General features: G+C 37.7%; 1 protein-coding gene across 1 annotated transcript in view; it reads left to right on the forward strand.

The window, feature by feature from the left end:
* Positions 1-15,262, forward strand: part of Gabrr3 (gamma-aminobutyric acid type A receptor subunit rho3) — a 43,940-nt gene that overhangs the window by 21,408 nt on the left and 7,270 nt on the right. The window contains exons 5-7 of the mRNA XM_076868493.2: positions 437-519; positions 1,775-1,915; positions 7,129-7,281. Of these exons, the coding sequence (XP_076724608.2) occupies positions 437-519; positions 1,775-1,915; positions 7,129-7,281 (377 nt within the window). The remainder of the gene's footprint in view (positions 1-436; positions 520-1,774; positions 1,916-7,128; positions 7,282-15,262) is intronic.

Genomic DNA, 15,262 nt, shown 5'->3' on the forward strand with positions numbered 1-15,262 from the left:
TTTGTGAAGGAAACCTTTACCTGTAGATTTTTTATTACTGCTACCCCAACCCTTTATGACTAGAGACTACTTAAGTTTTGGTCTTTCAAAGAGCAGAAAATATTTAAATCTATTTAGAAATGTCTCACTTTGAAGTGTATTTTTCTGAAAACATCAGCACCAGAAAACACTGAGGGGGATGACCAGGAGATGATGAAATCAGAAGCAGTTGTGAGAGCGGGAACACACTCATCGATCCATGTCTTAAGCAATTATCATCTATCCTCCTGGTTTGCTTCCTTGTACATTATTTGGAAAAAAGATAGTAACGCCCATTTTCCATTATTCTTGAAAGGCACACAAAACAGGCGAACAATAAGGGAGCTTCAATGTTGCGTGCTAATTTGACCATATGGTTAAATGATCTGCAGTTCTCTTTTTCTCATTCCTTTTATAGGATAACAGTTTCGGCCATGTGCTTAATGGATTTCAGCAGGTTTCCTCTTGACACTCAAAATTGCTCTCTTGAACTGGAAAGCTGTAAGTCTTATTTCCTGATACAGTGAGTCCATATCATCTGAACACAGCATCACATGCTTGCACAGAAACAAGTATGGTCTTAGCGAGCGTTTAAACATCTTGATGTGTTTTTCCGAAGTGGTGGGAATTTTATTTTGTTTTGTTTTTTTTGCTTTTGCTTTTACTAGCAATGATGGCAGTTTATCTTTCAAATGAGAAGATTCAGAGGAAAAAAATGCTTTCATCACTACTTGTTTTTTGCAGTTTCTACAATGGTTATGAAGCTTCCTAAAAAGGTATATTCTTCTAACATTATTATGTAGGATGACACACACTTTCCACATCTGGAAAGCTCTGGAATTTTATTCTTAAATCTAGTCACAATCCTCCATTAAGTGTCTGGGGTTCCCTAGGAAAACACCACTCTAGACGTAGACCTCTAATCAAAGTCCTGTAAAAGGAATGCTTATCCGGCTCCTTGTCATTTACTTTGATGCAACAGCTATTTTTGATAAGACATCTTAAAAATTGACTGCAATTTTTCATAATGCGACCAAAATACTGGGATAGACAATGTATGTCTCCTACATATACATTCTTTCCCAAATCTATTAGAAACTTTCTATAACAAAATGTGATTCTAAAAGAAAATTTCTTATAGGCTATCTTTATTTTTTAATTTCTTTTTTTTAATGGTACCAGGAATTGAACCTAGGGGTGCTTAATCACTGAGCCACATCTTCAACCCTTTTTCATATTTTTCTAGAGACAAGGTCTCACTGAGTTTCTTAGGGCCAAGTTGCTGAGGCTGGCTTTGAACTTGCAATTCTCCTGCCTCAGCTTCCTGAGCCGCTGGTGTTACAGGCGTGTACCACTGGGCCCTGCTCATTTTAGAATTTCATCCATGAGGGGTGCAGAATTAAAAAATCATGAGATCCTGGAGTCAACCCGGACACTGTGAAACAAAGCTATGGTGTCTCTCTGAGGTGACACCTGGCTTCATTTTGTGAGAGAAGGCACCTAATGGGGGAGCAGCTATTTGGAGAGTTTTAACCAGACAAGCTTCCACACACTACTATTCATCAAGCTCCAATTTTTCAAGGATTTTTTTTCTTTTTAGAGGAGTGGATATGATCAGTCTATTAGCAAATGCTTGTCTACACCTAAAATATATATGTCATTGGACCAGGCACTCTTGTAACAAAACATGATTATAGGCCTCGCGTAACTTCTAAGAGCTTTTTGCAGTTACAGGAATGGTATTGTCTTGTTTCAGATGCCTACAGTGAGGAGGATCTAATGCTCTACTGGAGGTATGGGAACAAGTCCTTAAATACTGAAGGGCATATTTCCCTTTCTCAGTTCTTCATTGAGGAGTTCAGCGCATCCAGTGGATTAGCTTTCTATAGCAGCACAGGTACAGCATTTTATGTGACCAATTCATCAGCATTTATTGAGCCCCTATTCTTTGCTAAGTACCACAACATATGAAGAAACCTGAATCCAAGCAAATGTCCTATTTGGCCAAAAATATCACCCAGCTGACTGCCTCTACTGTTCTAATACACCATTTCTCACCCCTCATTCAGACACCTCTAACCTCATGCCTTGCTTCCTCTCTGCCACCTCCATTCTATTCTCAGTACAGCAGAGTGATCTTTTGAAACATAAAGATCATAGTTCTTTCCTGCTCAAAAACTTCAGTGTTTTTCATCACATTTAAAACCGGACTCAAGCTTCTCAACATGGTCTACCTCCTGCCTGCTGCTCTGACCTCACCCAATGTCAAAACAGTGAATAGAATATTGCAATATTTCATGCTAAAAATGTGATCTATATAAAGCATAAAAATCCATTTATATTATTTCCTGCACTGTGTAGATAGATATAGATATAACATATATAATAATGGTAATGATATTTCTTAAGATTTGAAGCAAAAGTATCCACAAATATAATCCAGCTCTTCTCTTTAAAAGAAAAGGTTAAATCTCACTTCCATATTCTAACTCCCCCCCCACCCCACCAAGTTACTCCAATGACTCTACTGTCCCTCTATTTGTACTTGTCAGCCTTTTGAGCCTTGCCAGGCAGGCTCAACACTACTTGATTTTTTTTTTTTTCCTTCTGGTCATGTTTTGGAGTCTGTCAAAATTCAGACCAACTACTTACACTGGAAATTTTACTTCTTACAAAGATGCTTTGAAGTGTTTTAAAATAAATTAAAAATTCTTAACATTCAAGAAATAGAATTTTGGTTCCTCAGAAAATTGAGAAACAATAGACTTAGGGTCGAATGTACAGTTGTACGTGGCATAAGATGGAGAATTATTCATAATCAATTTTTAAAAATTCAAAAAGCATTTTACAAAAGACTATATACATGTAATGCATTCTCATGTTTGTTACTGAAGAAAGTATTAAGCACATGTGTGTGCTTGTATATGTGTGCATTTTAAATGTCTACAGATTTAACCAAAGATATATCTGAGGAGTGGGTATAGATTGGGGAGATTTTTTAATTTTATTTTAGCACTTTGTATTTTTTCATTTTGCTAATATGTACACATTTTAATGAGAAGAATTAAAAAGGATTCTAAGGGTCAGAAAAGATACAAGAGTAAAGCATTTTGGAAGTTGTATTCAAATATGAAATTAATAATCATAACAGAGTTTCCTTCATCAAAACTATTCCCAAGGTTTCAGAAAGATCATATTTATACATTTATTTCAGTTCACAAATATGTGATAATTCTGGCTCACATTATCTATGAATTTTTTAACACGGTCTCCTGAAAGTCAAACTCAAGTGTCTTTCCCAGATTAGTATCCTGTCTAAATATATAAGCTTCATAAAAAATATTTTTGACACTTTTTTTTCATTCCTATCATTTACAACCATCAACTGTACCCACTACTCTCAAATCATCTATACAGAAAAACTCTGGTTAGAAGAGCTAGAAATATAGTTATGGAATCTTAATTTACATTTTACAGCTGAACCACAGGGTTCTCCCTTTTTTCCTTGGCTTCACTTTCAATGCTCTCATTGCCACTATCCAAAAAAAAAATACTATCTGGCAACATTAACAAGTGGGTGAGGGCTTCTGCCCCTCAGCCCTTTCGATGTGCCTCCAGATCATGTACTCTGGATAGACAAAGAAAAAAGAAATGGCACCTGCCCCAATGGATTAGTTTTCATAGCGTAATGCACTTGCTGAAAGTGTCTGTACTGAGCAGAGGCTGCCCAAGCTCAAACCCCAATCACCTATTAGCAATGTGGCCTTGGATGAGTTGCTTCATCTCTCTAACCCTCAATTTCCTCATCTCTAAATGGGTTTCATAATACTCTCTACCTCATCAGGTTGTGAGGATACGTGAATTTATACACCGAAACAATTTGGAGTACTATTTATTTCTGAGATGGTGAATTCTCAATAAATATTAGCCAGCAGGCAATATCACCTCACGATCTTCATCAACATCATGATCTCTTGAATACAGTCTAGGGCTTTAGTGTCAAAGGCCATTGAAGGTAACAGTTTTCTGGGTATAAAAAACTTGCTTTGTCTTGGTATTTACTTACTCCTCCATTACTGCCTCTCTGTTTCATTTTCCTGGCTGCCAATTCTCCAGCCATTTTCTCTTTTTCTCTAATTTCTTTTTTTCTACAGTGTGGCAGTTGAATGGAGGTAGATGGATCCCCCCACACACAATCCAAAATTTGGTTCAGATGTCAAACTGATGATGCCATGCATGTGATAAATGATATGAAAAGAATTCTTATTCACATAATGGGTTTTCCAGAAAGAGCAGCACAGGCTCCCAACCAGGTCTAAAATTGTGTTGAGAGAACAGAGAGGCATGGCTGGGTTTTATGGAGGTTTGGGAGTGGAGCTAAGCAGGGGTTCCCTTTCATGTGTCAGGACTGTGTGTTTGAACTTCTCAAAGATACACACAAAGAGTGCACTTGGGCTTTTTTTTTTTTTTTTTTTTTTTAGGAAGTAGAAGTAGGGCTTCAGAGCTCTCAGCACTCCAACCTGGAGTCAGACTCTATTACATTTCTCAAAATAATGGCTCCACACTGTTTCAAGGTAGTACTACTTTTCCTTGTAGATAAAGAAATTTCTACTGGTCTAGATTTAACCACAATACCATTTCCAGTCTTCTCTTTCCCTAAGAACCACAAGACAAAGTAGCATTTCTCCTTTCTGGTTATCCCCACCCCAATCTCAAAAACTAGATAATCATTCTCCAGAAGAGTATGAATAAAGGAATGATACAAGATGGGGATATAGCTCAGTGGTAGAGCACTTCCTCTGCATGCACAAGGCCCTGGGTTCAGTCCATAACTTAAGAAAGATTGCAGTTTCCTAAATTTATTTCAAGACTTAATAATAAACTGCCAACCACTTAGTTGGTCTCTGTGTCTGTGGGTTCTATCTTCATGGATTTAACTCACCCTAGGCAGCAAATATTTTATAAAGGACTTCTATGCTGAACCTATACAGAATTTTTGTCATTATTATTCTATAAATAATACAATATAACAACTATTTATATAGTACTTCAATTATTAGGCATCACAAATAATTTAGATATGATTTAAAGCACACTGGAGTATGTGCATAGTTATCACAATTTTATGTGAGGGACTTGAGCTTCCATAGATTTTTATGTCCCAGGGGGTCTTGGAACCAAGGACAGATGATTGCAGATGTTTATATTCCCAAGGAATGATTATACAGTTATTATGACTTTCTTTATGAATTACTTTAATAGGTATTCCTTATTGCTTTTAACCTCACAGTAATTATATGAAGTTATCAGGGTAAATGTGGTGTTATTGTACTCTACAGTCACAATTTAAACTCTCATTTGCACACAATAATAAAGTGAGGGACACATATGAGATAATGTATAGCTCCAAAAAATGTATATTTTAACCTTATAATGAACTGAGAGTATCTTTCGTTACCCCTGGAAATGAAGTTGTTTGGTGTTCTTGAATCGTATGTTTCTTCTTTTTTTTCCAAAAAAGGAACTCTATTAGGTTGGCACCTTCTAGAATATCAGGCTTATTTCTCTTTTCTATAATCAAAGACAAACTCAATCAAATATCCATCTTTAGGTTACAGATACTTTAAATAAAAAGTATTGATAATCATATGTTTCTTAAAGCATATATATCAACTGACAATGAAAGTGAAAATTAGAATGTGGTTGAGAGAGAGAGAGAGAGAGAGAGAGAGAAAAGGATAATGAGCACTTAAGGATAGGAGACTAGGAGAAGAGCCTGCCAATTCCGTGTGGGTTAATCTAGTCTATATTTTAGGCCTCATACCTAAATGTTTGTCAGATCTGTCCAAAAGGTGCCATCTTGAGTTTTCTACAAAAATCATTACTAAAACGAGTAGAAAGGTTCTATAACTTTGTAATACCTCTGATTTTGTTTTATAATTTATAACCTATAGCCTCCGTTTTTAATAATTTCAATGAAAATAAACTGCATTTATCATAGAAAAACTAATCTTACCGCTTATTCATAGCAAGTGTATTTTCATGCTTATTCACTTCATCATTCATTGCTTTGTTTTTAGTAAAGATTAAAAGGTTGGCATCACAGTTATTGTGAAATAAAGCAAGGTAATATAAGCTGGAAACATGTGAGTGAGAAAGAAAAAAGCAAAGCAAGGTAAAGAATTAAATAAAATCTGATGTGTGGTCATTTAAGAATGGTGCTCAAAGAAGTCCTACATATGATCCCCTCCACAAAAAAATGGCTCTATACTTCCTTCTAATCTGTGTGAAAAGGGAAACCTGAACAAAATATTTGTGTGGATATGACCACAATTTGTGCTTTTAATCAGACCAATAACAAATACTACCAATAAGAGTCTATAACTCCAACAACATGAAAAGAACATTATCTTTTGGTTTATTTTTGGCAGATTTATCACAGTCACATTACGGTGTTCATGAGTCTTTAAAGTAATGAAAATAACTTAGGGATGGCCTTCTCTCTCCTATTTGAATTTCTAGATGTCTAGATTCCAAGTTAGAATGCAATGACCTAGTACCTACTGTGAACTTTTTCTTTTAGATAAAATGTTCTCTTCATTTGTTATAGCTAATGAAAGGTTTGTTGACTATTACATGCAAGCATCAATCATGCGTTGAAGACTGTCCTTCTTGTAAAAACACAGCAAGTATAATATATTATCTTTAAAGGCCACCTCACATAATATAATTACCATTCATCCCTGAACTGCAGAGTCAAATAATTAAGCATGCTGGGACTGGGATTGTGACTCTGGTAGAGTGCTCATCTAGCACGTGTGAGGCACTGGGTTCAATCCTCAGCACCACATAAAAATAAATAAAATAAAGGTATTGTGCCCATTTACAAATAAAAAATAATAATTAAGCATGCTGAAGTTTAGGTCATGGAACAAACATTAGTGGAGTGCTACGCTCACTTGGGTTCCAGCTAGGGCTGGAAAAAGAGTTGCATTTATCCAGCTTCATATCCTCTAAGAGCTTTGAGTTTCAAGAAGCAGATCACATCACCAAGGGTAGTATGGCCAGAAGGAAGCCTGTTCTAATGGAAACTTTGGCTCTTTTTTGTAGGTTGGTACTATAGACTTTTCATCAACTTTGTGCTAAGGAGGCACATTTTCTTCTTTGTGCTAAAAACCTATTTTCCGGCCATGTTGATGGTGATGCTTTCATGGGTTTCATTCTGGATTGACCGAAGAGCTGTTCCTGCAAGAGTGTCCCTGGGTAAATAAATCTTTCCACATCTTGTAAAATGCTAGTAAGGGAGAAAGGCCAGGAGGTAAATATAAACAGTATTACATGGAGGGGGAAGAGAATGGTGGTTTAGTGGGGATGCTTAGCTATGCACATTAAGATTACAGTATTTACTTTGCCAGCGTCTAGTGCAAATTGAAATTATAATTGGGCTCCTTTCTTGGGAACAGAGACTTTAGGAATGAAGCCTATGCTGTTGATCCGTCTCTGAATAATGGTAAGAAGGTGAATTGTGAATCATAAACAGTCTTACTTCAAAAGGCTCTCTTTTCCTTTCAAAGAATCCCTCTCCCTTACCTGTGGTCATTTAGCTTTGCATGAAAAACCCTTATATCATAAAAGAAAGAAACTTTAAGCTAATTCACATTATGTTGTTAGTATCTTAATAATTTTCTGGGGGAGGTGCAGAGAATGCTTGAAGTTGGGAATGTGAGTGCTGATTAGAAATATGGGCTTAACTCAAAGGCCAAAGTCAGAAGCATCCACAGTGAAATGATAGGTGCTGCAGCACATAAGTTGGCATGAGATCTCAGGTGGAGAGACAGTGCCAGCCTCATTAAGTCACCATACAGGGGTGATTATCTACTCCATCTAGTATTTTCTATGCCCCTGTCACACACACTGATTTATGGGAACCATTTCAGACCCACTTAGCAGTTATAGAGTCCTTACAAAGTGGAAGGTGCCAAGCTAAGCACTTAGATGACATGTTACTTAATGAGAACTGGAGTGAATCCCACTTGCTTTCTTGACTGGTTCAGGGCAGAGCTCCCTCATTTCATCTAATTTTGTTCTTTCACCTGTAATGCTCTATCTAGAGGGAAGACTGTGGTAAGTGCTTCACAATCATTGCAATTATCACACAATTCATTCCAGAAAGGATGGTTTTGAAGTTAATGTTCACAAATTATATGCATACTTCCAAAGATCATTTGAAAGACATAAATTATTAATATTAATAATTTGTTCACCTCTTTCCCTTATTAAAAGCTTCAATCTGCAAGCATTTGAGGTTTGCATATCTGCAAGGAAAACATACCATCTGAATGAGTAATTAAATTATTTTGACTCTGTCTTCACATCAGAGCATCAGTGTCCTGACCTCAGTACTGCAGCAGGGCAGCACAAACCCAAACAGGAGATGAGGGGCACATTTCTAGCCCTAAAGGCAGGATGAGAAAGGCACTCTGAAAGGTTATGAACATGATTTTCAGTCAGATTCCTCAAGTTGACTCCTGATCTTAACACTATGAGAATGACAGCTATAAGAGCCAGTTCTGGGGCAGGTGGAAATGAATGGAGAACATGGACACACTACATTTAAGTTGTTCTTGGAATTCTATGCTTCTTACATCCACATCTGTCCACTTAGAATTAGAAAATTCTATGCAGATTTATGTAAAATAGTATACAAATAAAAGGGTCCCCCACCCTTATTAAAATAGAACAAGCATTCCTATCATACTACATCTTCTCCAGGCTTAAGCTTCTTACCATCCCAAAGTTTTTCTGAGATATTTTGCTCTATGTTTTACTCTGTCTTCCAAATGCTCTGCCACTCAATGCCCTGAAAGTCCCTGTGACTATCTCTGCCTACTCCACTTGCCTTTTCTCAGCTGCTTCACCTTCTCTGCAGAATTTGACTTTATTAAACATTCTCTCCATTAAGGATGGGAGAAGAGGGGAGGAGTAGGGAGGAGTAGGGAGGATAGGAAGGGCAGCAGAATAGAATAGACAATATGATTGATGTATGTACATTCCATGTATGTATTACATATCAAAATGCATTCTACTGTCATGTATGACTAAAAATAAATAAATAAAAATTTAAAAAAAAATTCTCTCCAAGTCCAGAACCAAGGACAGTGGTCAAGAGTTCAGCCTCATCTTCCCCATCTGCAAAATGAGATTATTATTAATACTTCCAAAGATCACTCAGATAATTTAAATGGGAGAATTAGTATCAACTGTCTAGCTTGATGCCTGGTCCTTTGTATTGGATGAAAATTACCAGACAAACAATACATTTGTTTTCCGTGCTCTGGTTTTTCTCCTCCTGCAGATATATTTCTCTTTCCTACTTTTTACTTTTTCCTTTTACTCCTTAAGTGTGAGTAACTCTCTCTCAAAGATTTGCTCATTTTGGAGTTTCCTATCAAATCCTTTTGGTCCCCAATTACTACCCTTATGAAGGTAAATTACAAATCTGTGTCCTTGTGTCAGATCTTTCTCTCAAGTTCCAGATGAGTATTTCCAAGTTCCTGCTGGATTTTACCTTCAGGTTCTAAAGGAGCTCAGCATCTTCAGAAATGAACAAACTACTGCCTCCTCCCACCTCATTTTCATTTCCTTTCTTTACTTTTCATTCTGTTAAGGGGCCCACAATTCACCGAGTCTTTTATCTTTGAAGCCTCAATTCCCTTCTTAGTCTTCAGCAATGGTTCTCAAACTCTGGTGTTAGGACTTAATTTACACTCTTAAAAATTCTTGAATACCCAAGAGAATTATATCTAACATTCTTAGCCATAATATACATATATGTATAAATTTAAGGATAGCAATAATAAAGTCATTACAAGTTAACATGATAAAATATTGTATAAAAATAATTTTTTAAACAAAAAAATCAGTGTAGCATTGTTTTATATTTTTGCAAACATTTAACATCTGGCTCTAGGGCAACTGAATTCTTATCCTTGCTTCTGTTGCAGGACTGGAGCATTCAGGAAACTGAGCTAGTGCAAAAGCCCCCCTTCGAACTTTGATTCTTGTGATCATGTCAGAAAGATTTTAGATGTGTCACTCAGAGTAACAGGCAATGAGTTTATTGAAGGGATAGAAAAAGGGAAAGGGATACTCTGAAGGAAGAGAATGGGTCCTCTCAGAGAAGAGACAACAGTGTACCTCTCCTGCTCTCCATTTTTATTGTGGATCTCAGAGAAATTTCCAGAAAGTTCACCCAGGTTCTTGACTGACAGCAGAATGACATCAGACTTTCAAGTCCCTACTACCCTGACAACTCTCAGTGACTTTAGGCCATGCTGACTGGTTCTAATTGGATTCTTAGCCATACATTCCTACAGATTTTATGGTTAGAAGAAATTATCTTTATCTCCCTGAGTTACAGGATTTAACCTCTGAAAAGGATCACAAACTCACATATATTTCCCCCTTCAGGTTAACTTGGATCTTTGTTTTTGTTTTTGTTTGTTTGTTTGTATAGTAACAGGCATGAGTTTACTAGAAGGAACAGGAAAGGGGAAAAGAAGACACACTCAAGAGAGAGGAGTGAGTCCTCTCAGAGTGGCAAACTCCACTGCACCTCTCCTGTCCTCCAGTTTTATTGGGATTCCGAGAGAAGTTTCCAAAGAGTCCCACCAAGTTTCACCTCTTGACTTAAATGACAGCATAGAAATTTCATGGATCACCTCAAAGAGAGGATGGCATGGTGCTCAGAGTTGGGAGGTTTAAGGAAATTGGGTCTCCTGTTTTGTTTTATACTTTGAACAGCCCTCAGCAAGCTTACTTTGTGAGAGTTTAGATATTTTGATTGTCAGAATGATTGGGGGTTGTGATAACTTTGGTGATAAAGGAGGGTCCAAGCCACCTAGTAGAGTGTAACATGATCTTGAAACAATATTTTTTTTAAGTGGATGTAATTTTGGCTAAGAGAGATTTTAACACCCCTGGGCCCATCTTCCAGGTGTTTGCCTTATTTTTAAGGCTCCCTATGGATTTTAGTCACCCTTCATTGTCCTTTCCTTCCTTACCTACTGGTGGCTGATGAGCTACTTAACATTACTTCCCTAGAGGACTCAAATTCCTAAATTCTTTTACAGTGTTTAGGTGTTGATTGGATCAAGCTACTTCCTGCTGAGACAGGGTAAAGTTGGGAGGGAAGTGACCCTAAATTCTAGTTCTCTATCAGTGGGGCGTAAACATTAAGAGTATTTAGCACTAGGGCAGTCCAAAAGTCCAAGCTGGTGGCAGGTGAGTAACTGGACAAAGCATACAGAAGGCAGGGCTCATGCTTAGAGGTGAATTAGAGCTCCCACCAATATAAGTCTTGAGTGAGGTCCTAGGATGTTCTACTGGTCTGGAGATAAAGAAGAGAGACTAACAGGAAGAAAAAAATGTCTTCTCACCCTAATGGGTATTGAGGTTCAAAATCTTATAATTGCTGGCCTTCATATTCCACAAAGGCATTCCCTAAGGCCAAGAACCTTTACAGTTGCCAGTGGGCAAGCTTTGCCCGCTTCCCTCCCCAAAAGACCAAGGGTAAAAGCCTCAATTCTTAAACCTAAGGGCTATGACATCTGAGTTTCAATCAAGAGATCTTTTGGTCCTCACTAGAGTGTGCTGTAGCCAAAAATAAATAAATAAATAATGTCAAGATGTTTCCCCTAGTTGCCAAGAATCTGAAGTGGAGAATAGAGGTTCAGAAGAGACTAATAAAGAAAGTAGCCAGGAAATAATCAGGGTAATACGCAATAACCAGGCAGCAAACACCAAACATTACACCAGTGCAAACATCAAATGCACAAAGCTGAGACAGGTGAGGAAGGCCCCTCTTCACCCTGATTCTGGCTATCATGACAGAAAGATTCCAGGCATGCCTTTCAGAGTAGAGGCATGAGTTTATTAGAAGGGATGAGTAAGGGGAAAGGGGGACATTCTCAAGAGAGAGAGTGGGTCCTCTCAGGAGAAGGAACCAGCTTTTATTTTAGTATACAGAAGTATTTCACATATATTTCTTGTTTCATCAACCAGACTGTTTTACAGTGTGCATTCAAGAGTCATAATTTAATAAAATTAACAGTTTTTGCTATGAGTGCTGGGAGGTGGAAAATACAGTGACAACTAGGTCAGCTTGGTGCTGCAGACTTGGTTCACACTGAGGCAACCAGCAGTGTTACCCCCACGGATCCTGAACCATCAGTAAAAATGTCAAGCAAACAATGTCTTGGTAATATTGTCATATTCATTTTTACTAACCAGAGCCCCTGAAAAAGTCTTGGAAACCCCAAGGGGTCAACAGAACTGTAGCTCTGAAGTATCTAAACCTTTGTGGTTTTCAAATCAACTTAGCATCTGTTTTCTGTTTATCCTGTTTTAACCAGTGCTGTGACCTTTGCTGACTTCCCCCTGGAATGTCCCAACAGAGGACTTCCTGCCTAGGGTCATCTTTCAAGAGAATAAGGAGGAGGAGAAATCCAGCCCTTTCTCTTTGAGACACATGGGGAGTAATGTGCTCCGGAGGAAAGGACACCTTTTACTAATTTACACTAAGCTGTAGCATAGGCCTCCTAATTGCCTATATTATTTCACCTCCTGTTCTTCTTGATCCAGGTCAAACCTCCTACCAGAAAAATATCTCCAAAATGCAAATGTGATCACACTAATGCACCCCCCATTCCAAAGTGCTAATGAGGTAAAGACTCTCAGCTTGGAATCCAAGGTGCCCTGAGAGTTTCCAGATTCAAAACACTTGGTTTAATTTGAAATTTAGATAAGTACCAAATAATGTTGCGAAATCGGAAGCCCTCTCCTTTCCCAATATGCTTAAACTAAAGCTTTAGCCAATTGGGATAATGAGTGGTCTCAAACAGGTGTCATTTCTTAGTTCATTTGTTCTGGCTGTCTCTCCACCTAGAATGTACTCCCTACTTCTGTTCCTCCATCAAAATCCTGTCATCTCCGTGCAGCCAGAAGTGTTTGACCATGGCTTCAAGCACACATGATCATTCTCATTTTTTAACAACTTGGCATTTTGTGTTTCCCTCTATCTGTGGGCAGGGGCAACCTGTCTTGTCTCCTCCATTAGTAGAGCTCCTGACGGACAGGGATCACTATGCCATCCTTTTATCCCTGCAGTGACTAGCACAGAGTCTATACATAATTTACATTAATATATAGCTGTTATGTCACCAGCATTTACCCCATAGTGATTTTAATAATTGTTTTTAGTTACTTACTGGAAACAATGAAGGATGATTCATTTTCTGGATAAGACCCACATTTGTCAAGTTTCAGGTATAGAACAATAGAAGCTGAACTGCATGGAAGTATCAATTGTGATTAGGCAATTCTCATGATAGACAATAGCTATCATAATTTGGAATGTGTGATGAGTCAGAAATATTATGCTTCTCAAGTTGTTGTGGTGAAGAGAGAACGTGAGGTGATTACAGAGTTATTCAAGGCTATTTTCAGACTCATCAAGGAGGAGCAGGACTATCATTATCTTCTTATTCCACCTCCCTACTCCTTGCCTCGTTTCCATCACTCTTGCTTGCCCCTGCATAAAGTTATTATGCCATTTTCTATACTATGTATTACATAATGGGGCCTTTACTGGGAAACAGATGTGGTAGACAAAGACAATCGATGTTTTCAGGCATGTAGTCCCTTGTAGAGAAAAATGTTTTCTAACAGAGGATATGCCATTTACCTAGAAAAGTGAATATTTAGGGAATGGGACAAGACCAATTCATTTAACCATCATGGAGATGGCCAGAACTTCTGATAGTCACTGGATTCTGGTACTGTCTTTGAAGGCAAATGGTTATTAGTGTCTAGCCATAGGGTGTTTGAATATCCTGCCTGTCTTCCTTTCTCTTCTTTGTATTTTCTTTCACCCTAGACCTGTAAGGAACATGTTTTCACTTGTTTGAAGATAAATGGAGATAATCTCTCCCTTCAAAATAACTATCCACAATACAGCTACTGAAGGAGTGGTACACAACCTCAGTAGTTCTAGGAGAGAAGCCTGTCTGCTTTACTGCTCTCACACTGGTCAACAAACCTCTCCACGATGCATGACTAAAAATGGCCAGTGAAACATAAAGATGAATAATTCTCCTGGACTGTCCTTAATTCACCCCATGCATATCCTTAAAAGTTAATATGATGAAGCTGTAAGGGCTCAGGGGAGATAAATGGCCAGACTAAATATTTTCTCATAACACCTTCCTAACTATGCATAGCAATATCAGTAGATGGGAAGATAATTTTCTAATCTCAATACATGACCTTTCTTCAACTTAATGGTCACTTCACATAATTCAAAACTCCTTTATAGGGATGTTAACTTTAATAGATCTGTAAGGAATACTGTTTGTCAAAATTAATGTATTTCCAGGGGGTGGTTCAAGACATAATAGGTGTGCTTAATGTAGCTTTATAGTCCTAACTTCAAGTTCTATTGCTTTAGGAATTTATATATGAGTTTTCACATCATTCAACCCCTTACCCAACAATCACTTCCCTCTACTTTCTTATTCTTTTTTTTAAATTCATTTGTTCATTTTAACCAAGGAAAACTTAGTTCGCTGGGTTTGAAATGAATAAAGCTATCGTGAATTAGTTAGACTCAGCACTCTATTAAAGAAAACTATGGATAGTTTATTGCTCTCTGGCCAACATAAATAATGCAACTCTTTTTTATGAGCCCAGTACTCATCAAATCCAAATACATGGCAAGCGTTTTTGCCATGTACATGTGTGTCTTTGTTCCAAACCGTTATTTTATCTACGCCCATATTTTTGTCTATTGAAAAAAAATTGAAGCTGAATATGGTGACTCAGGCCTGTAATCCTAGTCACACAGGAGGGAGGACAGCAAGCTTAAGACCAGCCTAAGCAACATAGGGAGACCCTGTCTCAAAATTAAAAAAATAAATAGAAAGGGCTGGGGAAATAACTCAGTGAGAGTGCTTGAATAACATGCACAAGACAAGACCCTGGGTTTGATCCTCAGTACTGAAGGAAAAAAAATTGAAGTTTTATCTTCCATATCTTAGAAAATCAGAGCAGATATTTAAAGTTGCTTTGTATGTAAAAAAGTATAGGTTCACAGTGGCTTGGGGAGCTGAGGCAGGAAGATGGCAAGTTCAAAGCCAGCCTTAGCAACTTAGTGAGGCCCTAAACAACCTAGCAAGACTTTGTCTCT

The sequence above is a fragment of the Callospermophilus lateralis genome, chromosome 10 (assembly GCF_048772815.1).
Source record: "Callospermophilus lateralis isolate mCalLat2 chromosome 10, mCalLat2.hap1, whole genome shotgun sequence".
In the NCBI taxonomy this organism is placed as follows: Eukaryota; Metazoa; Chordata; class Mammalia; order Rodentia; family Sciuridae; genus Callospermophilus; species Callospermophilus lateralis.